The sequence below is a fragment of the Dendropsophus ebraccatus genome, chromosome 12 (assembly GCF_027789765.1).
Source record: "Dendropsophus ebraccatus isolate aDenEbr1 chromosome 12, aDenEbr1.pat, whole genome shotgun sequence".
NCBI classification, from domain to species: domain Eukaryota; kingdom Metazoa; phylum Chordata; class Amphibia; order Anura; family Hylidae; genus Dendropsophus; species Dendropsophus ebraccatus.
In genome coordinates this window covers 57,735,810-57,762,328 of record NC_091465.1, presented here as the reverse complement: position 1 = coordinate 57,762,328, position 26,519 = coordinate 57,735,810, and the positions used below count along the sequence as shown (strand labels likewise).

General features: G+C 44.6%; 2 protein-coding genes across 2 annotated transcripts in view; both read right to left on the bottom strand.

Annotated features, from left to right (window-relative positions):
• Positions 1-10,461, bottom strand: part of LOC138768715 (chymotrypsinogen A-like) — a 47,554-nt gene extending 37,093 nt beyond the window's left edge. The window contains exon 1 of the mRNA XM_069946669.1: positions 10,417-10,461. Within this exon, the coding sequence (XP_069802770.1) occupies positions 10,417-10,461 (45 nt within the window). The remainder of the gene's footprint in view (positions 1-10,416) is intronic.
• Positions 10,462-12,995: 2,534 nt separating this feature from the next.
• On the bottom strand, positions 12,996-16,382 carry LOC138768713 (chymotrypsinogen A-like). The gene is made up of 7 exons (XM_069946668.1): positions 16,331-16,382; positions 16,143-16,246; positions 15,538-15,617; positions 14,009-14,087; positions 13,739-13,919; positions 13,489-13,622; positions 12,996-13,157 (listed from the first exon to the last, which is right to left on the bottom strand). The coding sequence occupies exons 1-7, from the start codon at positions 16,380-16,382 to the stop codon at positions 12,996-12,998; spliced, it is 792 nt and encodes a 263-aa protein (XP_069802769.1).
• Between the last annotated feature and the right edge of the window lie 10,137 nt (positions 16,383-26,519).

Here is a 26,519-nt window from a genome sequence, read left to right as displayed (position 1 = left end):
GAGCGCCAATTAGCTTTTCCAATGCAAATTTTGCTGAAGAAGTTTCTGAGCGCCAGGTGCGTTTGCAGAGCCCCTGTAGTGTCAGCAGAGAGAAAACCCCCCATAAGTCACCCCATTTTAGAAAGTACACCCCTCAAAGAATTCATCTTGGTGTGTGGTGACCATTTTGACCCCACAGGTATTACAGGAAAGTATTCAAAAGAAGACAGTAAAAATGAAAAACTCGAATTCTTCCAATAATATGTTCGTTTAGTTTGAAATTTCTCAATTTCACGAGGAACAAGAGGAAAAAAGTACCCCAAAATTTGTAACGCAGGTTCTCCTGAGTACAATGGTACCCCATATGTGGGCATAAACCACTGCATGGGCACACAGGAGGGCTCAGAAGGGAAGGAGCGCCAATTAGCTTTTTCAATGCAGATTTTGCTGCAGAAGTTTCCGAGTGCCAGGTGCGTTTGCAGAGCCCCTGTAGTGTCCGCAGAGTAAAATCTCCCAATAAGTCACTCCATTTTGGAAAGTGCACCCCTCATAGAATTTATTTTGGGGTGTGGTGAGCATTTTGACTCCACAGGTATTTGAGGAAAGTATTCAAAAATAGACAGTAAAAATGAAAAACTCGAATTTTTCCAATAATATGTTCCTTTAGTTTGAAATTTCTCAATTTCACAAGGAACAGGAGAGAAATGTCACCCAAATATATGTAAAGCAGGTTCTCCTGAGTAGAACAGTACCCCATATGTGGGCATAAACCACTGTATGGGCACACAGCCGGGCTCAGAAGGGAAGGAGCGCCAATTAGCTTTTTCAATGCAGATTTTGCTGCAGAAGTTTCCGAGCGCCAGGTGCGTTTGCAGTGCCCCTGTAGTGCCAGCGGAATAAAATCTCGCCATAAGTCACTCCATTTTGGAAAGTGCACCCCTCAAAGTATTCATCTTGGTGTGTGGTGACCATTTTGACCCCACAGGTATTAGAGGAAAGTATTCAAAAATAGACAGTAAAAATGAAAAACTCGAATTTTTCCAATAATATGTTCCTTTAGTTAGAAATTTCTCAATTTCACGAGGAACAGGAGAGAAATGTCACCCAAATATATGTAAAGCAGGTTCTCCTGAGTAGAACAGTACCCCATATGTGGGCATAAACCACTGTATGGGCACACAGCCGGGCTCAGAAGGGAAGGAGCGCCAATTAGCATTTTCAGTGCAGATTTTTCTGAAGAAGTTTCTGAGCGCCAGGTGCTTTTGCTGAGCCCCTGTAGTGTCAGCAGAATAGATTCCCCCCAAAAGTCACCACATTTTGGAAAGAGCACCCCTCAAAGAATTCATCTTGGGGTGTGGTGACCATTTTTACCCCACAGGTATTAGAGGAAAGTATTCAAAATTGGCCAGTAAAAATGAAAAACTCGAATTTTTCCAATAATATGTTGGTTAAGTTTGAAATTTCTTAATTTGACGAGGAACAGGAGAGAAAACGTACCCCAAAATCTGTAACGCAGGTTCTCCTGAGTAAAACGGTACCTCATATGTGGGCATAAACCACTGTATGGGCACACAGCAGGGCTCAGAAGGGAAGGAGTGCCAATTTACAGGAGCAAAACCGCAGCTAGTAATGGTTATTAGAATAGCGCAGTTACTAAAATAAAATAAAAAAAAATAGATTACAGGTAATGTGGGGTGGTTACGAACAACCTGGGGTGGTTATGGGCAACCTGAGGTGGTTACAGGTAATCTGGGGTGGTTACGGACAACATGGGGTGGTCACGGGCAACCTGCTGTGGTTACAGGCAACACGGGGTGGTTACGGGCAACGCGGGGTGGTTACGGGCAACGTGTGGTGGTTATGGGCAACGTGTGGTGGTCACGGGCAACCTGCTGTGGTTACGGCAACGTGGGGTGGTTACAGGCAACGTGGGCTGTTACAGGCAACGTGGGCTGGTTACAGGCAACGTGGGCTGGTAACGGGCAACGTGGGCTGGTTACGGGCAACCTGCTGTGCTTACAGACAATCTGGGATGGTTACGGGAAACGTGGGGTGGTTACGGGCAACCTGCAGTGCTTACAGACAATCTGGGGTGGATACGGGCAACGTGGGGTGGTTACGGGCAACCTGCAATGCTTACAGACAATCTGGGGTGGTTACAGGCAACGTGGGCTGGTTACCGGCAACCTGCAGTGCTTACAGACAATCTGAGGTAGGTACGGGCAACGTGGGATGGTTACGCGCAACCTGCAGTGCTTGCAGACAATCTGGGGTGGTTACGGGCAACGTGGGGTGGTTACGGGCAATGTGGGGTGGTTACGGATAAACTGAAGTTCTTATAGGCAATCTGGGGTGGGTACCTGTAATCTGACATGGGCACCGCAATCTGGAGGGGGTCATTGGCAATTTGGGGTGGTCAGAGGCGACGTGTGGTGGTCAGAGGCGACGTGTGGTGGTCAGAGGCGACGTGCGGTGGTCAGAGGCATCATGGCGTGGTCAGAGGCATCGTGGCGTGGTCAGAGGCATCGTGGCGTGGGCAGAGGCATCGTGGCGTGGTCAGAGGCAACGCGCGGTGGTTACGTGCAATCTGGGGGGGGGGGTTACATGTAATCTGGCATGATTACGGGGAACCTGGGGGGTTATGTGCAACCTGGAGGGGTTACAGACAATCTGGGATTGTTACTGATAAACTGAAGTGCTTATAGGTAATCTGGGGTGGGTACATGTAATTTGGGGTGGTTACGGGCAATCTGGAGGGGGTCACTGGCAATTTGCGGTGGTTACGGGCAACGTGCGGTGGTTACGGGCAACGTGCGGTGGTTACGGACAACGCGCGGTGGTTACGGGTAACGTGCGGTGGTTACGGGCAACGTGCGGTGGTTACGGGCAACGTGCGGTGGTTACGGGTAATCTGGGGAGGGGTTAGGGGTAATTTGGGAGTAAACTGCAATTATTACTATAATAAAAAGTGTGTGTTTTATTTTTTTGTATGTTTGTCACTTTTTGTACTTTACATATTCATTTTCACTGTATTACTATGATTACTGTGATATTTTCTATCACAGTAATCATAGTTCAGTGACAGAGACCAAATTGGTCTCTATCACTTTAAATTTTCAGAGTTGGCTGGTTGTGAAGCGCATGCGCACTTCATAACCAGCCAGGACGTCGAGGAGGAAGGAGCTCCGTGGATCCGGTGAGTATATGGGGAAGGGGGGGTGACTGGGGGACGGGGGTGACAGGGGGGGTGGGGGGCGACTTGGGGGGTGGGGGGACATCACTTTTTATCCCCTGTCACCAATCATTCATGGTGACAGGGGATAAAAAGTGCCGGGAGCACATGGTACAAGCGATCAGCGGTATATAGTATATACCGCTGATCGCTTGTACCGGGACCAAACAGGGGGGTCCCCGATGACTGCCCCATGCTCTCCGCTACCTCCGGTGGCGGAGAGCATGGGGCTTTCATTCATTTTAACTTTTTCATCGCTGTGAACCGACGTTAGTCGGTTCACAGCGATGGCGGCGGCCATCTTGGAAATGATGGCCGCCGGGGGAGGGGGGTTAGTTATCGGGGCACTAGGGGGGGTCTGATCTGGGGTCTGATATACACTTATTTTATCTCCCCCCGCCGTAGATTCACGGCAGGGGGAGATGAAAGGCGGCGGCAGCACCGGTAATCCCCTTTACCGACGGCCGCCGCTATAACGTTAATAGCGGCGATCGTCGGTAAGGGGGGGGCCGGGACGGACCGCACACACTGCCCCAACCCCTCAGCTACCTCCGGTAGCCGGGGGGATGGGGTGGGGGCCGTCCCGGCCCCGCAGCCTTATTCTCTGCCATCGCCGTAAAAAGCTGATGGCAGCAGAATAAGGACCATTAGTGACCGCCGTAGAAAGCCGTATCGGCGGTCACTAAGGGGTTAAATACATCGAATAAAATGTTCCATGAAGTGTTCTCCAAATAGACTTAGCGTGTATATGTATAACACTACATTCTGGGCCGACATGCATTATATGATTATAAAAAAAGGGGGGGGGGGGGGACTTCTGATTTTACATGTTGGCACAGAAAGAAAAAAACGCTGTAGACTACAAACATAAATCGCTATATATGAACACACATTGATACATAAGTGTGTGTTCATATATAGCGATTTATGTTTGTAGTCTACAGCGTTTTTTTCTTTCTGTGCCGACATGTAAAATCGACAGTCCCCCCCCCCTTTTTTTATAATCATATAATGCATGTCGGCCCAGAATGTAGTGTTATACATATACACGCTAAGTCTATTTGGAGAGCACTTCATGGAACATTTTTTTCGATTTTATCGGCTCCATACACAGGTGTTGTATTTATTTAACATGTCGTCACGGCACGTGACTATAGTATCACTATTCCAATAGGCCTTTCTAGGTCTTTTAATAATTTCCTTTCCACACGGTACTCAGACATGATTAAGCGCGCATGCGCGAAACGCGTCGTCTCACTGATAGCACCCTTCCACATGGGTCCTAATTTTAACCTGAAAATGGAATAAAGATATACGTTTTAACAGTTCATCTTTTTCACCGGACAAGTGCTGGATCCACCTGCTTCTTAGCAGACAGATTTACACTCTGTATTAGCCGGGACTTCCTGTGTTTGGTCTCTTTTTTTATTTTCCAACCAGCATAAGAATAAAAAGCCAACTTTAGGAGACCGGGTCTTGATTTCAAGTAAGTATAGCTTTGTTTAAGCATAATTAAAAAAGTAAAAATGTAAATACCAATAATGCCTTTATCTCACATCCCCTGTTGCTTCAGATTTGGAAAGTTATAACAGCAGGTACACTTTAATAGATCCCACCACCCCCATCTTCCCAATATCTTATCAGATACCCCTTAAGTAAGCAAAATTTTCTGTGGGAGCCATTTTGATGAGACTACACATTAGAATGATATCCATTCTTACTCATCTGGGCTCAGATCACCACCATACTGGAGTAAGAAGGAGAGGAAGACTTGGAAAGGAGATTGGATAGGATAATTGGATAATTGAAGAGGAGGTAAGAAGAGAGAGGCTGCCACAAACAGCCCATGTCATTCTGCATTTCCATGTTAAGTAGCAAGAATAAGAACCATTCTGGATGCAAGGAATGAGAGCAGAAGATATGTTGGGTGTCAGGGATGGGAGGGGTTGATACTGAGGACAAGAATACAGATGTAGATCCATACTGAAAGCTTAGTATGTGTGCTGGGGTTGAGAGAGGTAGCCATGCTGAATGCAACAAATGAGAGCTGGAGACATATTGAGAACTGGGATTAAGAGCGGGACCCATTACAAGGGGTCAGGAATGAAAGGAGGAGCTGTGCTGGAAACAAGAAATAAGATCAGTAATAACTAGATTTGCATTTCCAGGGAAATACACAGTGCTTGAAAAGAGCGCCCCTTTACCAGTGACTTCCTTTTAAGAAAAAACTTGAACCCTGGGAACCGTCCCTTTAAGAATGACTTGGGTCCCTGTAAGAGCGACATGGGTCCCGTCCCTTTAAGAGTGACATGGCTCCCATCCCTTTAAGAGGGACATGGGTCCCATCCCTTTAGGAGCGTTTTGGTCCCGTCCCTTTCAGAGCATAATAGGTTCCATCCCTTTAAGAGCAACTTGGGTCCCTATAAGAGTGACTTTGGTCCTTTTAGGATCGACTTCGGTCCCGTCCCTTTAAGGGCGACTTGGTTCCCGTCCCTTCAAGAGCGACATGGGTCCCTCTAAGAGCGATTTGGGTCCTGTTAAGAGCGACTTGGGTCCCTTTCAAAGCGACTTGGGTCCCGTCCCTTTAAGAGCGACATGGGTCCCTTTAAGAGCGACTTGGGTCTAGTCCCTTTAAGAGCGACTTAAGAATTCTGGATTACAGGTCGTTCACCTTTTGTGTATTGCCACCTATTTGGGTTAGGGCATTTGTGATAGAGGTGTGAAGGAGGTCCACTTTTTTTTATCAAGCAGTGGCATGATGAGTCTGGTAACCTCTTGGGCAACTGATGTGGCCTGTGACTCTGCCTCGTTGCGATCTGCACGAGTGAAATGAGACAACGACATTGCTTGGTCCATTGAATCTTCAGTGTCCGTGGCCCACGTCGGTGGTAGCTGGGTGTTTCGGGATTTGGTTCTCTTAGTTCCCTGAGTAGGAGATAGATGAGGAGTTTAGAGCTCCTTAGTGTTTTGTGCATGCCCCCAGTGGAAATGGTGACAAATATGTTCATGACATGAACGATGAAGCGGGCAGACCCCAGTGAAATGAGATGGGACTCCGGGAAATGGTTATGCTGTCAGAAAGGTGGCATATATGGTATGTAGCAAAAAATTTTCACGAGTCTTTAATCGTCCTCAGAAATGACCAGGTTAGTAACCCTTTTGTAACAGAGGAGCCAAAAGGCCACAGTAGAATTCTGACAGTAGTGTTGTTTGGTTTGAGAATAAACTTGGAGAAAAATAACAGAGTTCAGATAATAGGAATTTTGAGCTTGTGAAAAGAAACAGCACAGTTCTTTAGCGAGAGAGCAGGGTATTTCAGTTTTATAATTTGTGTAATGGTTGTGCTGCTCTCTAGTGGCTGAACAGGAAAACAACCACAAAAAGGGATCCGGAAAGATATATACTGTTAGGTTGGTGAGAAAGCGCTGCTGCCGTCTAGTGGTGAAACAGAGAATCAGCAGAACAGAAATGTTGAATATAACAGACAGCCAGCAGGAGAGAAGAGGAACAAGCAGGATGTATTTCCCCCCCAAGTATAATTTACAGGTACAGTTCTTTTACTATTGTGGTTCAATTCTGGCTATACATGAACACTGGTGGGCCACTGTGGTAAGTCCCTGGTTCAGTAAGCTGTGCAATTTGTTGATAAAAATGGCGGCTTCTCCACATCCTGTGGTCTTTATTATGCGATTGCTGGGGTCTAACAGTACCTTGGGTACTGGGGCGTTAGACGGTGACAGATATAGGGTCCCCCTTTGTGAGCAAGATGGCGGGCGTCTTCCTCACTGTGTTCCAACCGCAATTCTACAGGGGTCCAGCGGCACTTATGGGTCTGGAGTGCGGGGTGGTAGTGTTCGGGGGTCTCCCACGTAGGGATCGTTGTGCGGGGCCGCTTTGTTGTAAAGTCGGGGGTTCGTTGGTGGTACCTGTGGATCTGAGCAAGATGGCGCCGGCTGGTGCCGCGGCACCCACGCCTGCAGCTGCCCGCATTTGCTATGAAGCCCGGATTCCGGTGAAGAGACCGAGGTAGCCCCTGTATAGCGGGAGCCATCCTTTAAGGCTAGTTTGTTAGCTCGGGGCGCGGAGCCAGGGTAAAACGCGGCCACTCTGGTGTCCCGCCCACTGTAAGTCCACTTTAATGCTTAAATGCAGCATGTGCCACTTACATACTAAGCATGCATTTCCCCCCATAGGCTTATAAATAGTTAATAAACACCCACAAAATACCATACCTACAGCATGCATTGTGAAAAAAAAAAGCATGGACCCAGCAAATCTATTATAAAATGTGATAGCTTATCATATCACACAGCCATAGGCTATGTTCACACTATGTATGAGACCGGCCGTTCCGTGACCCCGACCGGGTCACAGAATGGCCGGTCTCTGCGGTCTCTGCCTGGATGATCCCGGCCGGTACTTAAGTAACTTAAGTACCGGCCGGATGATCTGTCCGGCTGCAGAGCTCTGATGCGGGCACATCAGAACTTCCCCCTGCACACAGTGAAGCAAGCGGCCAGAGCCGCTCGCTTTACTGTGTGAACTGACAGGGTTTTCTACAAGCGCAATTCATTGAATTGCGGCAGCAGAAAACTGACATGTCAGTTCTTTGCGGCCCCGTTCAGGATCCCGGCCGGAGCGCATACGATGTGTTTACGCTCCGGCCGGGATCCCTCAGAACAATAGGCATTGTTCACCTGTAGAAAGTAAGGCTGTTGTTGCCGATGTCAGCTTATGGCAACAATAGCAATAAGCTGTATCCATGTTTTCCTGGACTCTCTAGGGTTACATCCAAATTCTTCAGTCATCAGTATTCAAATGGCAAGTGATTGCTCTCGAGCATGCTCAAGTCGCGCTCATCTCTAGTAGCGACCTGTAGCCTCAGCTCATCTCCCATTTAAGTGAACAGGTTCTGATCAGTGATTGATGAGATATCCTGTGGATAGCTTATCAGTCTATTTGGACAGAAACACCCTATTTAAAGTTTTGTAAAAAACACAAAAAAAACTTGTAAAAAATCAAGGGGGCATTCCCACATAGTGTATTTTGCAGTGAAATCCGCTGTAATACTCAGTACCATTATAATTACAATGTTTGAGATAAGGGGAACAGGGTAATCTAACAACTAAGGCTACAGTACCACCCTGGACCACCAGATGTAACCTTATCAATAAAACAACCCACACTACCATTATAGTCTATGGCTCTACATTCCCGCTGCCATTAGAGGGCCATTAAACCATAGTGGTACTGGTGAAACTCATAGCATGAAATCCGCGGCAAGCTCGCTAAGTGTGAACACACCCTAAAGGGGTTTTCCGGTTTAAACTCACTTGTCCTCTATCCACAGTATAGGGGACAAGTGTGAGATTCTGCCCTCCGTGCCCTCCGGAAATCTCTAGATTAATGCCCCGAATCCTTTGTTATGAATAGAGCTGCAGGTCGGCTTGTGACTTGCAGCTCCATTCATTCTTTGTGGGGCAGCCGGAGAGAGCAAAGCTCAGCACTCAACTCTTTCTGGTGGTTCCATAGAGAATGAATAGAGCTGCAGGTCACACACCAACCCGCAGCTCCATTCATAACAAAGGAGCCGGGGCGCAGATCTAGAATTCCTGTGGGTAGGGGAAAAGTAAGGTTAAATCTGAAAACCCCTTTAAACATGTTTAAAAAGACAGCAAATGGGCCTCAACGCTCTCCAATGCCAGGGCTGAATTTTATTCCCAGTCCGGCCCTGGGGCCCCTACTGGGCATTCATATACAGTTCTTAGACCTCTCGGTGTCCCCATGTAGTTAGGGTCTTTTGTGCCCCCACCATATAGTAGTTAGGTCACTCTGTGCCCCATTTAATATTTGGTCCATTTGGTACATCTATGTAGGTAGCCCCCAGTTGTAAGGCTGTCCAATAAGTAGTATCCCCCATGTAGCTATCCGCCCATAGGTAGTGCCCCTAGTAGTTAGCCCCCCCTGGTAAATTGTATTCCCAGTAAGGTGTTAGGAAATATTGTCCTGTTAAGAACCTTTGTGAGTAATTTAAAATAGTTCTGTCATCCAGAGGGAGTTGTGCCTAAATTTTGTGGTAGATTAATAAACTCAATAATGTAAATCATCCATAAGCAGTGGTCATACCACTTGAAATTATGCTCTCATAATTCTGGTAAAATTCTGGGCACCATGCGGGAAACCTGATGGATCCTATTAATCTTTGTACGATCCTTCAGGTGCTATTTATGTCTGCATATGAGTGACCCACCAAAACAGTTTCTTCTTGTTGTTTCCCTTAATGAGGAAGCAGAATATGCAAAGAAGGGGTCGGTGGAGCCTCAGTTACGAGTCTCAAAACACGGGAATAGCCAGGTATCCCTCTCTCCAGAGAAGGAAGCCCGTTGCCAAGGGGTGTCTCCTAGTGGCTAGACATAACAACATAAGACAAGGATTACCAAGGCTAGGCCTCCATCCACAGACTGCAGTTTCGGGGTATTTGCCCCTCGTCAGTGTGGGGTAAGATTCTGGCTACTGGGGAGAATGAAAAATAAACCAACAAAACACAGCAATCACTGAACTCAGGAAAAACAGTGAAAAAATCCAATGGAGTACTCATTTACGAGTCTCCACTGATTGTCCCCTACAAAATTTGAATATGCAAAGAAGGGGTCCGTGGAGCCTCAGTTATGAGTCTCAAAACATGGGAATAGCCAGATATCCCTCTGTCCAGAGAAGGAAGCCCATTGCCAAGGGGTGCCTCCTAGTGGGGAGAGCACCAAACCACCCTGATACGTAGTCCCTCAGGTCCTCACTCTGTTGGAGACTCGTAAATGAGTACTCCATTGGATTTTTTCGCTGTTCTCCCTGAGTTCAGTGATTGCTGTGTTTTGAGGAAGCAGAATGACAGAAAATACGATGCAGAGGTGAACTGAGCCTTATTGCTCCTATATTATAATTACTTACACATACAGGTTTGAGATAAGGGGGACGGGGTAATCTCACAACTCAGGCTGCAGTACCAAGCAGTAGAGGAGGGTATCATCCCGAAAAAAGTTTATGATGGATTAAAGGGGTAGTGCGGCGCTAAAAAAATATTCACAGATTAACACACATTACAAAGTTATACAACTTTGTAATGTATGTTATGTCTGTGAATCGCCCCCTTCCCGTGTACCACCCCCCCCGCCCGTGTACCCGGAAGTGTGTGGTGCATTATACATTACCTGATCCGTGTCGAGGGCCGTCCGCCATTTTGTGCCAAACGTCATCTTCGGACGGCCGCCCGAATCCCCTCCGCCGCCCCCCCCCCTCCGCCGCGTCACAACTGTGCTCAGCTATAGTAATAGGGTGATTGAGAGAGGTTTCAGAAGGGCAAAAAATACGAAGAGAGAAGATATTCTACAGATGGGTAATAAAATGAGGGACAAGAAAAATGATGGTATTATCAGGTTTGTCTCCACGTACAATTGTAAATGGGAAACAATGAGAAACATCCTCCAGAAACACTGGTCAGTCTTACAGACAGATCCGGTGTTGACCGCAAGACTACCCAAAATTCCAGCCATGACAACCAGGAGAGGGAAGAATTTAAAAGATCTTCTGGTTAAAAGCCACTATGTGGCAAAACCAGAAAACCCTTTTGGGAGAACCCACCTGCGAACAGGGTGCTGCCCATGTGGAAACTGTGTTGCCTGCCCCAATATACTGAGAACTGATTGCTTTTCCACGGTTCATGGAAAAAGAGAGTACAAAATACAGGATTATATATCCTGCAACAGCACACATGTGGTATACTATGCCACGTGTGGCTGTGGGAAAATATATGTGGGGCTCACCTCACGTGAGTTAAAAATCAGAGTGAGAGAACACGTGAGGGGGATTCTGGCGGCTAAAAATGTGGATGAGATTGACACTCTCAAAACAATACCTAAACATTTTAAGCTTTTCCATGATAGCGATCCGAAGAGTTTTATGGTGAGAGGCATTGAGGAGGTCAAGGTTGGAATCAGAGGGGGCAATGTACGGAAGATTTTAGCACAGAAAGAGTGTCGGTGGATCACTATTTTGGATACTTTGGCCTCTAATGGCCTAAATGAGAACTGCAGTTTTGTTCCATATCTGAACTTATATATTAATTCCTTTTGTTTTTTCTTTCCTTTATTTCTTTCTTTGCTATAATTTTGTTTTCAGGTTTCTGTACTATTTTAGGACTATCTGGAACCAGTTAGGGACAACTTTTACCTTGCGAGATATTCCCTGGAGTATGCTCAGGGGATTTTTGGTGAACATCAGTGCTGGACCCAATTGTGGATCATAGGGGAGATGGTGGGATTGTATTGATGAAGAAATAACATGGAAAGAACTTGATTGAGCTCGTAGTTGGACTTATGAGTAAAATGAACATACTTTTTTTATAGTGTATATGTGGTATCACAAATGATGGGAAACGCATGGTGTGTCCCGATTTTGGTTCACACCATGCATTTCTCCTACTAAAATATAAAAAAATCTATTTTTTTTCGAATGATTATGCACGGAGGATCGCAGCTGCGATTTACATGAATTGTTTTTCAGCACTTGCACACCGGATCGCATCAACGATCTGGATTATTTATTTACTTAGCACTTGTATTTATGAAATGGCTTACAATATTGCACTGATATTTATATTACTTTTCACTGTATTTACATTGTATATGGTTGTTATAGGTGTCGATTTGTTATAGTATAGTAGATACACAATTTATATAATTTTGCACCAATTATATATATTTTTTGTTTATATACACGGTATTTGATTATTAGTTATTGAAAAATCAAGTAATTTTTAATTTGCATAATCATGTCCTTCAGTATCATCATGCAATAATATTCCCACTGTGATTAGATATCTAAATATGCAGAATTAGTCCTCGTATATAGACCTGGTATACTGCACTGAATGATATTGCACTCTCGCATTGCTTTATAGTATAGTGCCCTTATTGGATGAATAGAACCACATGACCTGACAGTTCTGGGCGTGCGCGCTGTGACGGTCGCTGGCGCCAGCGTCGCATCCGGGAGACCTCAGGATCTGATGTGCGCATGCCCGTGACGTTCACGCCGTGGTCATGTGCACTCGGAGTGAGCCGCCAGCCCGGATGTGACGCGGCCTCCGCTTCCGGCTCGGCGCGCCATAGTCCCGGAAATGGGGGTGAGTTAATGAGAATCTATGTATATATAAGGGGGTAAGGAATAGAAGTGGCCAGTTCCCTGATGAAGCGTGGATAGCGAAACGTACGTAGGGACGGCTCTTGTGGTGTCTGGCAGCATAGGTAAGCGCAATAAGGTCTAAACTTGTGATAGTAGTTAATCACAGACTTTTTCTTAAACTGGAGAAAGCATGATATAGGGGGTATTGTGAAGTCTGAAGGACCAGGTAGATATTGTTTAAATATTAGGGCTGTGACTGACACATAGGATATTAATTTAATTGCAATACCCATGATAATTTATATCTGTCAAACCCATTTTTTATGATTGTTTTTTACTGTGGTAATTTTTTTAACTTTATTCAGATGAAATATTATATGTATTGGTACCTATTTATACATAATAAAAATTATTTGTAGTTTTTATGAACTAAGCCCATTGTCCTTTTGTGTAAAATATATTATAATTACGTATCAGTTGACGACTAATTGTGTTGCCTAAATAAAAAACATAGGGTTACTGAGGTGAACTATAAGAAATTCAGTCAATTATTATGAGATAGTATAGCTCATTTATTGAAAACAGAAGATATAGAACATTTATATTTTTAATAAGTAGCAATAGTCTGATCCATCCAGGATCTCAGGGCGGTAACTTTTGCGTAAACTCCAGGAATATAACCATAACAAATAGGACTTCCAAATGATACAATGCCAGTCAAGATCCATGTTCCATCTCTCTGGCATACAAGAGGCCCGCCAGAGTCACCCTGAAAATAAGTAGAAAAGACGTGAATATGTATAAAGGTCTTGTTTGTTACCTATGGCTTATGTTATAGATGTTATAAATTATATGCTCACTACAGATGAACTGATCCTATTGGCTAATTGTTCAGCAAGGCAGTAACAATATTGGCAGCACTGAAATTTCCGAGATTTGTTTTGGGACATATTAGCAGGTTAGTATAACCTGCTGATAGTTCCCCTTTAATGTTATTATGCTCAAAGAATTTGTCTTAAATAGTTAAAAAAACAAACTGGAATGTTATGAGTATAAGTGGATAATAGACAGGACATGACCAGAGATGTGTGATGTCATACCTTGCAGGCGTCGGCTTTAGATGCCCCAGCACAGATCATGTTGCTCTGGATTTGGTCTCCCCAGTATCTCTGACATTCAGTATCGCTGAGAAGAGGCAGAGTCACCTGCTGCAGTTTGCTTGGACTTGTTTGTGCTAAAGTCAAAAAAACATTGAGGTTGATCTATATATTATCTATGGGATTTTGGCGACCAAGGTGAGGTCATGTTATACCCAGCTTGGTAAATTACTATTGTCTGGCCATTACTTACTTATACCATTAATGTATCCCCATCCAGTAGTGACACATCTCTCTCCTACACTGAATACATCAGCACTAGCGGCAATGCACACAGGGGACACACGAGTGGTGATGGTAGCAGCGCTGGTCAGCTTCACAAGTGCAATGTCATTTGTAAAGGTTGAGTCGCTATAGCCGGGGTGCGTGAGGACCTGAGAAAAATTGGGAAAATTTGAAAATAAATAAATAAATAAATGAATAAATAAATGAATTACATAAATATTTTAGTATTTCTGCTTACCCTTGCAATGGATTTAGTCTGAATTGGCTCAGCATTGCTGGAGAGGTCATGTTCACACAGAATTACACGGTCAGAGGTGCTGTAGATAAAGATTTACAATAATTTTAGTGACTTCATTAAGTTTTTTCTGTGTTATATGGCATTTATATCTAGGGTTCTATCATTTCTCTCTCTATATAGGATATACACAAAGCTTTACTCTACAATGGATGGTATATTATAGATTCCTCATGTGTATATAGTGATTACTTTATGTAGATTAAAGGGGTTGTGCGGCGCTAAAAATTATTCACAGAATAACACACATTACAAAGTTATACAACTTTGTAATGTATGTGAAGTCTGTGAATCGCCCCCTTCCCGTGTCCCACCACCCCCGCGCGTGTACCCGGAAGTGTGTGGTGCATTATACATTACCTGATCCATGTCGAGGGCCGTCCGCCATTTTGTGCCAAACGTCATCTTCAGACGGACGGCCGAATCCTTGCCGCCGTCCTTGGCGCGTCATCAGCCGCCCAGCCGCGATTGACTGAGCATAACTGTGCTCAGCCAATCGCGGCTGAGCACAGTTGTGACGCGGCGGAGGGGGGGCGGCGGTAAGGATTCGGCCGTCCGTCCAAAGATGACGTTTGGCACAAAATGGTTGACGGCCCTCGACACGGATCAGTTAATGTATAATGCACCACACACTTCTGGGTACACGGGAAGGGGGCCATTCACAGACATAACATACATTACAAAGTTGTATAACTTTGTAATGTGTGTTATTCTGTGAATAATTTTTTAGCGCCGCACTACCCCTTTAACAGTCATTCCATCTGAATGTTTCCTTGTTAAGCAGCCATGCCAGTGTGAGGAGAGCGCCCATGATCAATTCAATGTAACGTTAGTAAAGTTTCTGTAGCTGCATTGTGATATTGTATATCACTAGATAATGCTGGTTTCATCCATCACAATGTAAGTCCCATGGCAATCACGGCCGTTGTCACAACAGACATGATTCCCACAGAACTTATGAAGTGCTGCCTTCTGAGAGAACCCCGGCCACCGCACGCTCTATAGTGTGCAGTGGGGAGTTCTGATGCGGGCCCGTGCGGCTGAGCCCGCATCAGAATTAAATGGCGCCGGGATGATCATTTCAGAGATCGTCTGTTCCGTGACCTGGCCGGGTCACTGAACGGCCGATCTCTTACAGTGTGTGATCATAGCTTCAGTCAGTAAGTTTTCCTACTTCCACACTATCTGCATGTTTAGTGTCCATATCTTTATCTCACATCATTAAGTTATATGATGTCAGAATCTATACACTGAATATTATATTAATTACTGAAATAATTACCAAATATAGCATACTGAAATTCCATTATACTTTCCAGGATGCCATAAGCATAGTTATTCTACCAAGTTGCAGAGGTCCCAGCTGACAACATGTGGGTGCCTCGCTTTGTTAATACACATCAAGACTCTTCTTTATGGCTCAGAGGGATTTCAGAAGAGCTGTACTATAAAATAGATGATAAATGACTTACCTGACTTCACAGTGAGCAGCAGTGACAACCCAGAGATCGCTGATCAGAGAACCACCACAGTAGTGGAATGCGGTGTTGGTCTATAGATGTTTAATAAAAATCATCAGAACAATGTTCTGCTTTACCACTAAGAATTACAATTTTCTAATGTATATGATCTGTAGAATGTAGATCTGTTTCCAAATTCCCAATATATTAGAACATATATACAATAATCCCACTTATCAAGAAATCATTGAACAGACCATAATCTGACACGTTACAGCGAGAGACATGTCAAAAGTTTTAATTGGTGGGATCTCGACCAGTGGCATAGCTGCCATGGAGGCAGACCATACTATGCGGCCTGTGCGGCAGGGGGGCCTGGAGCCACATGGTACGGCTCACACCAGCATCTCTCACCTAGAAAGCTGCTGGCTTTGCATGCCTCCTCCTGGACAGTGCTGTCAGCGTACCCCGCTTACAGCTATGAGTGCTGGGAATGGTGACGGTCAGGAATATTCTACCAGCTATTAAGTAAGTACATGTCTGTTCTCTCTTTTACTGTTATATTGTGGATATTAAAATAAGTAAATCGTACAGTATATAGGATCATGGTACTTTACCTGCAGAGACACCTGCCATGGCCATGACCCAGAAACTGCTTCCTCACCATTCACAATTTTGGAATAACCAGAAATGACTGGCTTGATGCTTGGCACACCACAACCTGAGGAATAGGTACATAATAGGTAATAATGCAAGAAACTAGGGATCTCTATAAGACATTATAACACGGAATGCCTCTACTTACCATAGCTACCCACTAACAGGACAAAGCAGGACAGAAGCCACAGAATTGCCATAGTGAAAAGTGGAGAATAAACGGGATTTGTGCAGCTTATATATCCACAAGTAGCCATTTACACATTTACTAGAGATAGGAACGTCCAAGCTGTTATCACACAACCCTGTACTAATATAGAAAATGTGGAAATGTGGATGTTGTGAAACTATGTGTAGGTGAGACAGGTGTTTCTCCACATGACGTGACCAGTTATTTATAGCCATGTTAATGTGACACAAAATTAGGGGGGATTGAAGAATTAATGTTTTTGCTTTACAATAGTAGCACAACTGTACAAAAATGTGACATTTTCCCTATTTCTGTTCCATCAGCTTTGAAAAAATGAGTCTTAACCACCCAGGTCACTGAGCAAACTCCTTACTTGTAGACAACAGTTTTTGTGACTGATTGTTCTCTCGTTGAAGCCTATGAAAGCCTTTCCAATGCTTTAGGGTGCGTTCACACGTACAGGATCTGCAGCAGATTTGATGGCGCAGATTTGAATCTGCAGCAGATCCGCAGAAGATTTGATGGCCCAGAGTTGCTTTGCATTGAATCTGCAACTTAATTTTTTTTCCCCAAACACATTTTTATTGAGACAAAATAGAAATAGAAGGCTTAGACTAAGGAACCTTGTTTCAACAGAATTATTTAGTAAGTGGACCGATATTAAATTAGGCGGAAAACAAAGTAGGGATATGAAGTATAGGTGAATGCCAGATACCCATTAAGTTAGAAAGTTTCTGTAGTAAAGTGTCAAATCTTCAGTGGATGGAAACAATTTCTCAAAGAGTTGAGAAATCAGATAAGTAGCTTCTATAGAATCTAGTCCATGGCTCCCATAGGTTTAAATATTTATCATGTGATCCTTGTGCCAGGCTTGTGTCAGCCTTCCTGAACGAATCCATTACTCACTTGACTTTACTGTGGTCTAATCTATTGCACCTCCCATCTTACCCACATATAAAGTCCGATAAAGCAATCCTATCCCTTAAGGGATTACTTGGTCAGCCTCCCCCTGGTGGTATACAATTGACACAATCAGAGACGTTTACTAAAGCCCCTATTCCACGGGTCGTTTAAAGGAGCAATATCGTTCGTATTCGGCCGATATCGGCCGCTACGAACGATATTCGTCCCGTGGAATAGAGTGCAACGATCAGCCAACATCGTTCATGTCGGCTGATCGTTGCAGTCGCTTGTTTTTCAACATTTTGAAAAACAAGCGACTGATATAGCAGCGATCTGCTGCCGTCGCTCCGTTGAATAGGAGCATCGGCAGCAGACGCTGCTGTATCCTATGGGCTGCCCGGACGATCAGCGATCCCCTGGGCAGCCCCCCTGCAGCTCCCCGCCGCCCCCTCCCGCACTCACCCGCTCGCTGCAGCCGCGCTGAATAGCAGCGGCAGCGAGCGGGGAACGAGGAGCAAACGAGCGCTAATAGCGCTCGTTTGCTCCTCCAAACGACTCGTGGAATAGGGGCATAAGGGATGCTATGACTTTCTGACTTTGTTCCCAAATTATAGAGAGGCCTCCTGGTTAGAATGCTACCTTAGGGTGCGTTCACACCTGCAGATTTGACGCTGTGTTCAGTTATTTAAATGAAATCTGCTGCAGAAAATCAGCTGCAGATCCTGTAGGTGTGAACGCACCATTAGGCTATGTTCACACTACGTATATGTACGGCAGTAGCGCGAGCCGCGAATATTCGCCCGTAGTTTTGAGGTTGATGCATACGCTGGAAAGTATACGATATACGGCTGCACAGTGCACACTACGTATGAGCCTACGGCCCGATCGTAAACGGACCCGTCAAAAATGAACAAGACCATTGTTTGCGGCCGGAACTGTGCAAATTCACGGCCGTGGATTGACAGGCGGTCCGTACGGAGTACTTAAAAAATAGCCGGCAATAATGCCAAATGCCGATGCCTCTAATAGTTAATATATTAAATTAATAAAACACATTTTCTTTGTAATAAAGTCCCTTTCGTTGTTCAATAATTTAACGAATCCATCATTGTGCAATTAAATATACTGTTAAAATAAATATATATATAAATAAATGTATATTTATATATATATTTATTTTTTGACAGTATATTTAATTGCACAATGATGGATTTGTTTAAATTAAATTATTGAACAACGAAACTGATTTTATTACAACAAAAATCTGTTTTATTAATAAAATATTAATTAGTACAGGAAGCTCCATTAAGCCGTTAATTCATATTTCCGGTAAATAGAGCATTCTGTACTAATCAATACTTGACTTTATTTAAAACATCAAATGTTTCTTCTAATTATGTTATCACAATAGCATTATTAGAAGAAACATTTTGAATTACATGTGCACTCAGCTGATTGGCTGATCGGCTAAGCGCACATATAAATAGTGGGTCCGCAGCACAGTGACTTCATTGTGCTGCGGACCAGCGAAGAGGACACATCGGGACATCGGATGGTGAGTATAAAGCTCTCCCCACCCCCTCCCCAGCACTGCACCCATCCCAGTAAGGAAGGGGGTCACTTAACACCTTCCTTGCTGGGATGGGTGCAGTCTGACATCAGTCTGGCCCCCAAAGGGTTAAGAGGGATGCAATACATCCTCCCTTAACCCCTTGGGGGCCAGACTGTAAGCAGCGTTCTGTAAAGATGCTGCATACTGTAAGGTGCACAACACCGCTCACAATGATGGGTGTTGTGCTCTTGTTTGTGTGTTTTTTGTGTGTTTCTCCCTTTTTGTTTTTCATATATCGGTATCCTGTGGATTATGTCGGATTCGATGACCAGCGGTTGTTTGGTTGTTTTTTTTTTTTTTTTTTATAAAATGGTCAATGAGGGGTGTGGGGGTGTTTTTATTTGAATAAAACATTTTTTTTCACGTGTGTTGTCTTTATTTCTTTACTTTATAGACTTAGTAGTGGAAGCCGTCTAATAGACGGAATCCATTACTAAGTCGGGGCCTAGTGTTAGCTGGTATAAAATGGCTAACACTAACCCCCCATTATTACCCCAGTACCCAATGCCACCAGCGGTACTGGGAAGAGCCGGGTGCCAGTGGTCCCGGAGCGTCAAAATTGGCGCTCCTGGACTGGGGCGGCAGCAGGCTGGTAATATTTAGGCTGGGGAGGGCCTAAACCAATGGCTCTTCCCACCCTGATGTTACCAGGCTGCTGTTGCTTGGTTTTTAACCCGGCTGGTTATAAAAATAGGGGGGACCCTATGCGTTTTTTTTTTATTATTTATTTTTGATGAATGAGGCAGAGACCAAACCATCTTTCATTTTATCGTGGGAGAAAGAACTGAATATCACAAACTCTCGGTCCATTTCACAAATATGACATTTTCTCGGTCCACATTTCACAAATTTATAAAAACTCATACGGCTTCTCCCGATGTTTCAAAATTCAAGAAAATTCCTTTAAATTATTAACTAGGGGGTATAGAACTCCTTATCTGTTAAAGAAAATGAAAGTTCTCGAAAACGACTGCTGTTGGAGATGTAGAGCCTCTTCAGGGACTATTTCCCATATCTGGTTATTATGCCCAAAACTTAAAAACTATTGGTCGGAAATCGCTAGCCACATTTTAAACATCTGTGGAAGCAACTTTCCATTGGATCCAACTCTTATCCTGTTATGGGGTCCCCTCTCCTCTGTTCACCCCATGCAAAAATCATTTACAAACCATCCTGTTATCAGCGGCAAAACTGCTCATTCCAATTCATTGGAGGGATGAATCCCCACCAACGCTATGTGAATGGGTAGAAAAAGTACAACAAATTGCTCGCTTTGAGGAGTTGTGCAGCTGGGAAATTAAATCTGCAACTTCAAATCTGTGCCATAAAATCTGCTGCAGATCCTGTATGTGTGAATGCACCCTTAGGCTATGTTCACACTACGTATGAGACCGGCCGTTCTGTGACCCCGGCCGCAGAGCTCTGATGCGGGCGCATCAGCGTGCGCCCGCATCAGGGCTTCCCATAGCCCACAGCCGGAGCCGCTCGCTTCACTGTGTGAACTGACTGGTCTTTTTTTCCAGCGCCGCACAAATCCCATCGTACACACATCGTATACGCTCCGGCCGGGATCCCATTGCACATAGGCTATGTCCCACCCCGCAAAACTACGGCCGTAGTTCTGCGGCGAGAACTACGGCCGTAGTTTTACGCAGTGTGAACATAGCCTTAAAATGGTCACTGTTGTTATAAATTTAAAAACCTAAATCAACAGGAGATGTGCAATAAAACATTTGTAATGTACATTAATTACATTTAAAAATAATTTCATATTTAAGTTATTGTGCTTTAAAACAAAGCTGTACTTACTTGAAATCTATGTCCAGTCTCCTGAAGGCAGATTTTTAGACTAGTGCTGGTTGAGACTAAACACAAGTCCTGGTCATCTGCACACTCACAGAGAAAACAGCCATGTGATTGACGGACACATTAAGCTGTGTTTGGTCTCTTTTTTTTTTCAACCAGCACAAGAATAAAAAGCCAACTTTAGGAGACCGAGTCTTGATTTTAAGTAAGTATAGCTTTGTTTCAGCATAATAAAAAGAAAAAAAAATTAATAAAAAAAAATTAATATATATATATATATATATATATATATATATATATATATATATATCATAAAAATCAAAGTCTGTCTGTCTGTCCTCTATAGACTTCCAAACGCCTGAACCGTTTGACCCCAAATTTGGCCCACAGATACATTGGGTGCCCGGGAAGGTTATTGCGAAGGTCCGGTCCCCGCCAGATGTACAGGAGGGGAAGGGGAGGGGAAAGAGGCGCCCCATAGAGATGAATGGGAAAATCTCCTCACTGCAAACACACGGCAGTTGGAGCCTTAGCAACCAATAGGATTCCTGCTTTCATTTTCACAGGGAGCAATGGTTGCTAGGGAAGCTGCCTCATAACATCCACAGTAATAACTGGTAGACCCCCTACTCCATCTATACAGTACATGTATATACAGGACCCCCTACTCCATCTATACAGTACATGTATATACAGGGCCCCCTACTCCATCTACACAGTACATGTATATACAGGACCCCTTACTCCATCTATACAGTACATGTATATACAGGACCCCCTACTCCATCTATACACTACATGTATATACAGGACCCCCTACTCCATCTATACAGTACATGTATATACAGGGTCCCCTACTCCATCTATACAGTACATGTATATACAGGACCCCCTACTCCATCTATACAGTACATGTATATACAGGACCTCCTACTCCATCTATACAGTACATGTATATACAGGGCCCTCTACTCCATCTATACAGTACATGTATATACAGGACCCCCTACTCCATCTATACAGTACATGTATATACAGGACCTCCTACTCCATCTATACAGTACATGTATATACAGGACCCCCTACTCCATCTATACAGTACATGTATATACAGGGCACAACAGGTATACCAAACTGTGACTGGGTAACACTGCTACACCAGACCTGACCAATACCGCCATACTGTGACTGGATAACACCTCCATACCAGACCTGACCAATACCGCCACACTGTGACTGGATAACACTGTCATACCAGACCTGACCAATACCGCCATACTGTGACTGGATAACACTGCCAGACCTGACCAATACCGCCATACTGTGACTGGATAACACTGCCAGACCTGACCAATACCGCCATACTGTGACTGGATAACACCTCCATACCAGACCTGACCAATACCACCACACTGTGACTGGATAAAACCGCCACACCAGACCTGACCAATACCGCCATACTGTGACTGGATAACACTGCCACACCAGACCTGACCAATACCGCCACACTGTGACTGGATAACACTGCCACACCAGTCCTAACCAATACCGCCACACTGTGACTGGATAACACTGCCACACCAGACCTGACCAATAGAGCAAAACTGTGACTGGATAACACTGTCGTACCAGACCTGACCAATACCGCCATACTGTGACTGGATAACACTGCCACACCAGACCTGACCAATACCGCCATACTGTGACTGGATAACACTGTCATATAAGACCTGACCAATACCGCCATACAGTGACTGGATAACACCGCCACACCAGACCTGACCAATACCGCTATACTGTGCTGGATAACACTGTCATACCAGACCTGACCAATACCGCCATACTGTGACTGGATAACACTGCCATACCAGACCTGACCAATACCACCATACTGTGCTGGATAAAACTGTCATACCAGACCTGAACAATACCGCCATACTGTGACTGGATAACACTGCCATACCAGACCTGACCAATACCGGCAAACTGTGACTGGGTAACACCGCGCACACCAGTCCTGACCAATACCACCATACCGTGACTGGATAACACCGCCACACCAGACCTGACCAATACCGCCATACTGTGACTGAATAACACCCCCATACCAGACATGACCAATACCAACACACTGTGACTGAATAACACTGCCATACGGGTAAATACAACCCTGCAGGTATACAGGACACTACAGGTATACAGGACCCCAAAACTATACACTACAAGTGCACGGGACCTCCACAAAGCTATATACTACAGGTATACAGGACCCCAATCTTTACACTACAGGTATACAGGACCCCAAAACTATATACTACAGGTATACAGGACCTCCACCAACTATATACTTCAGGTATACAGGACCTCCACCAACTATATACTACAGGTATACAGGACCCCAAACTATACACTACAGGTATACAGGACCCCAAAACTATACACTACAGGTATACAGGAACTCCACCAACTATATACTACAGGTATATAGGACCCCAAACTATACACTACAGGTATACAGGACCTGCACCAACTCTATAATACAGGTATACAGCACCTTCACCAACTCTATACTACAAGTATACAGGACCCCAAATATACTACAGGTATACAGGAACTCCACCAGCTATATACTACAGGTATATAGGACCCCAAACTATACACTACAGGTATACAGGACCTCCACCAACTCTATACTATAGTTATACAGGACCCTCAAACTATTTACTACAGGTATACAGGACCCCCGAACTATATACTACAGGTATACAAGACCTCCCCCAATTATACACTACAGGTATCCAGGACCCTCAAACTATAAACTACAGGTATACAAGACCTCCAACAACTATACATTACAGGTATACAGCACCAACTATATACTACAGGTATACAGGACCCCCGAACTATACAGTACAGGTATACAGGACCTTCACCAACTGTACACTGCAGGTATACAGGACCTCCCTCAACTATACACTGTAGGTATACAGCCACCCCCAACTATGCACTACAGATATGCGAGACCCCTAAAAACTATACATTGTGGGTATACAGAACCCCTCCAACTATGCACTACAGGTATACACTAATTCCACTGATTAACTCAGATGAAACAATACCTTTAGCTTGGCCTCCTGGCCACCTTAGAACAAATCTAATTAACACACTGACACTTTATACCCGGGCAGCGCCGGGTACATTTTCTAGTCAATCATAAAAATGAAAGTCTGTCTGTCTGTCCGTCCGTCCGTCTGTCCCATATAGACTTCCAAATGCCTGAACCGCTTGACCCCAAATTTGGCACACAGATACATTAGCTGCCTGGGCAGGTTAGAGCGAAGGTCCTGTCGCCACCAGATGTACAGGAGGGGAGGGAGAGGGGGAAAAGCGCCCCATAGAAATGAATGGAAAAATCTCCACACTGCACACACAAGTGATATAATTAGCTGCAGCAGCTTGCCAGCAGAAACGGCAGTTTGGAGCCTTAGCAACCAATAGGATTACTGCTTTCATTTTCACAGGGAGCAATGGTTGCTGGGGCAGCTGCCTCACCACATCCACAGTAATAACTGGTAGACCCCCTTTTAACACCACCATATCAGACCTGACCAATACCACAATACTGTGACTGGATAACACTGCCATACCAGTCCTGACCAACACCGCCACTCTGTGACTGGATAACACTGTCATACCAGACCTGACCAATACCGCCATACCAGACCTGCCCAATACCGCCATACTGTGAATGGATAACACTGCCATACCAGACCTGACCAATACCGCCATACTGTGAATGGATAACACTGCCATACCAGACCTGACCAATACCGCCATACTGGGAATGGATAACACTGCCATACCAGACCTGACCAATACCGCCATACTGTGACTGGATAACACCGCTATACCAGACCTGACCAATACCGACACACTGTGACTGGATAACACTGCCATACCAGACCTGACCAATACCGCCATACTGTGACTGGATAACACTGCCATACCAGACCTGACCAGTGTCGCCCCACTGTGACTGGATAACACTGCCACACCAGACCTGACCAATATCGCCACACTGTGACTGGATAACACTGCCATACCAGACCTGACCAATACCTCCATACTTTGACTGGATAACACTGCCATACCAGACCTGACCAATATCGCCATACTGTGAATGGATAACACTGCCATACCAGACCTGACCAATACCGCCATACTGTGACTGGATAACACCGCCAGACCTGACCAATACCGCCATACTGTGACTAGGTAACACTGTCATACCAGACCTGACCAATACCGACATACTGTGACTGGATAACACCGCTATACCAGACCTGACCAATACCGCCATACTGTGACTGGATGACACTGCCATACCAGACCTGACCAATAACACCATACCATGACTGGATAACACTGCCACATCAGACCTGACCAATACTACCATACCCCCCTTCGAAAAGACAATAGATTTTCTGTCAAGTCTGAACAGGAGGTGGAAGACTAGAAAAAACGAAAAAATTAAAAGTTTCCTTTCCCCTGCTCCCTGGTGCTGCTCCCATGCAAGGTGCTGCCCTAGGCAGACCACAAGTGCCCAATGGTAAATACGACCCTGCAAGTATACAGGACACTACAGGTATACAGGACCCCAAAACTATACACTACAGGTGCACGGGACCTCCACCATCTATATACTACAAGTATACAGGACCCCAAACTATACACTACAGGTATACAGGACCTCCACCAGCTCTATACTACAGGTATACAGGACCTCCACCGACTATATACTACAGGTATACAGGACCCCAAACTATACACTACAGGTGTACAGGATCTCCACCAACTATATACTAAAGGTAAACAGCACCCCCACCAACTCTATACTACAGGTATACAGGACCCAAAACTATACACTACAGGTATACAGGAACTCCACAAACTATATACTACAGGTATAGAGGACCCCAAAACTATACACTACAGGTATAAAGAACCTCCACCAACTCTATACTACAGGTATACAGCACCTCCACCAACTCTATACTACAGGTATACAGGACCCTAAAACTATACAGTACAGGTATACAGGACCCCCCAACTATATACTACAGAACACTACAGGTATACAGGACCCCAAAAGTATACACTACAGGTATACAGGACCTCCATCAACTATACACTACAGGTATACAGCACCCCCACCAACTCTATACTACAGGTATACAGGATCCCAAACTATATACTACAGGTATACAGGACCCCAAAACTATACACTATAGGTATACAGGAACTCCACCAACTATATACTACAGGTATACAGGACCCTCAAACTATACACTACAGGTATACAGGACCCCCAAACTATATACATCAGGTATACAAGATCTCCACCAACTCTATACTACAGGTATACAGCACCTCCACCAACTATACTACAGGTATACAGGACCCAAACTATACACTACAAGTATACAGAACCTCCACCAACTATATACTACAGGTATACAGCACTTCCACCAACTATATACTACAGCTATACAGGACCCCCAAACTTTACACTACAGGTATACAAAACCTCTACTAACTATAAACTACAGGCACACAGGACCCCCAAACTATACACTACAGGTATACAGGACCCCAGAACTAAATACTACAGGTATACAAGACCCCCACCAACTATACATTACAGGTATCCAGGACCCTCAAACTATAAACTACAGGTATAGCAGTCCTCCACTAACTATACATTACAGGAATACAGCACCTTCACCAACTATATATTACAGGTATACAGGACCCCCAACTATACAG

Bases quoted from the DNA above. Each gene is read 5' to 3' on its own strand.
- LOC138768713 (XM_069946668.1), bottom strand. From the start codon at position 16,382: ATGGCAATTCTGTGGCTTCTGTCCTGCTTTGTCCTGTTAGTGGGTAGC. The intron at 15,618-16,142 runs GTAAAGTACCAT...AAACATCTATAG, and splicing joins CATGGCAGGTGTCTCTGCAG to ACCAACACCGCATTCCACTA. The intron at 13,158-13,488 runs GTATGACATCAC...ACTTATTTTCAG, and splicing joins CTAAAGCCGACGCCTGCAAG to GGTGACTCTGGCGGGCCTCT.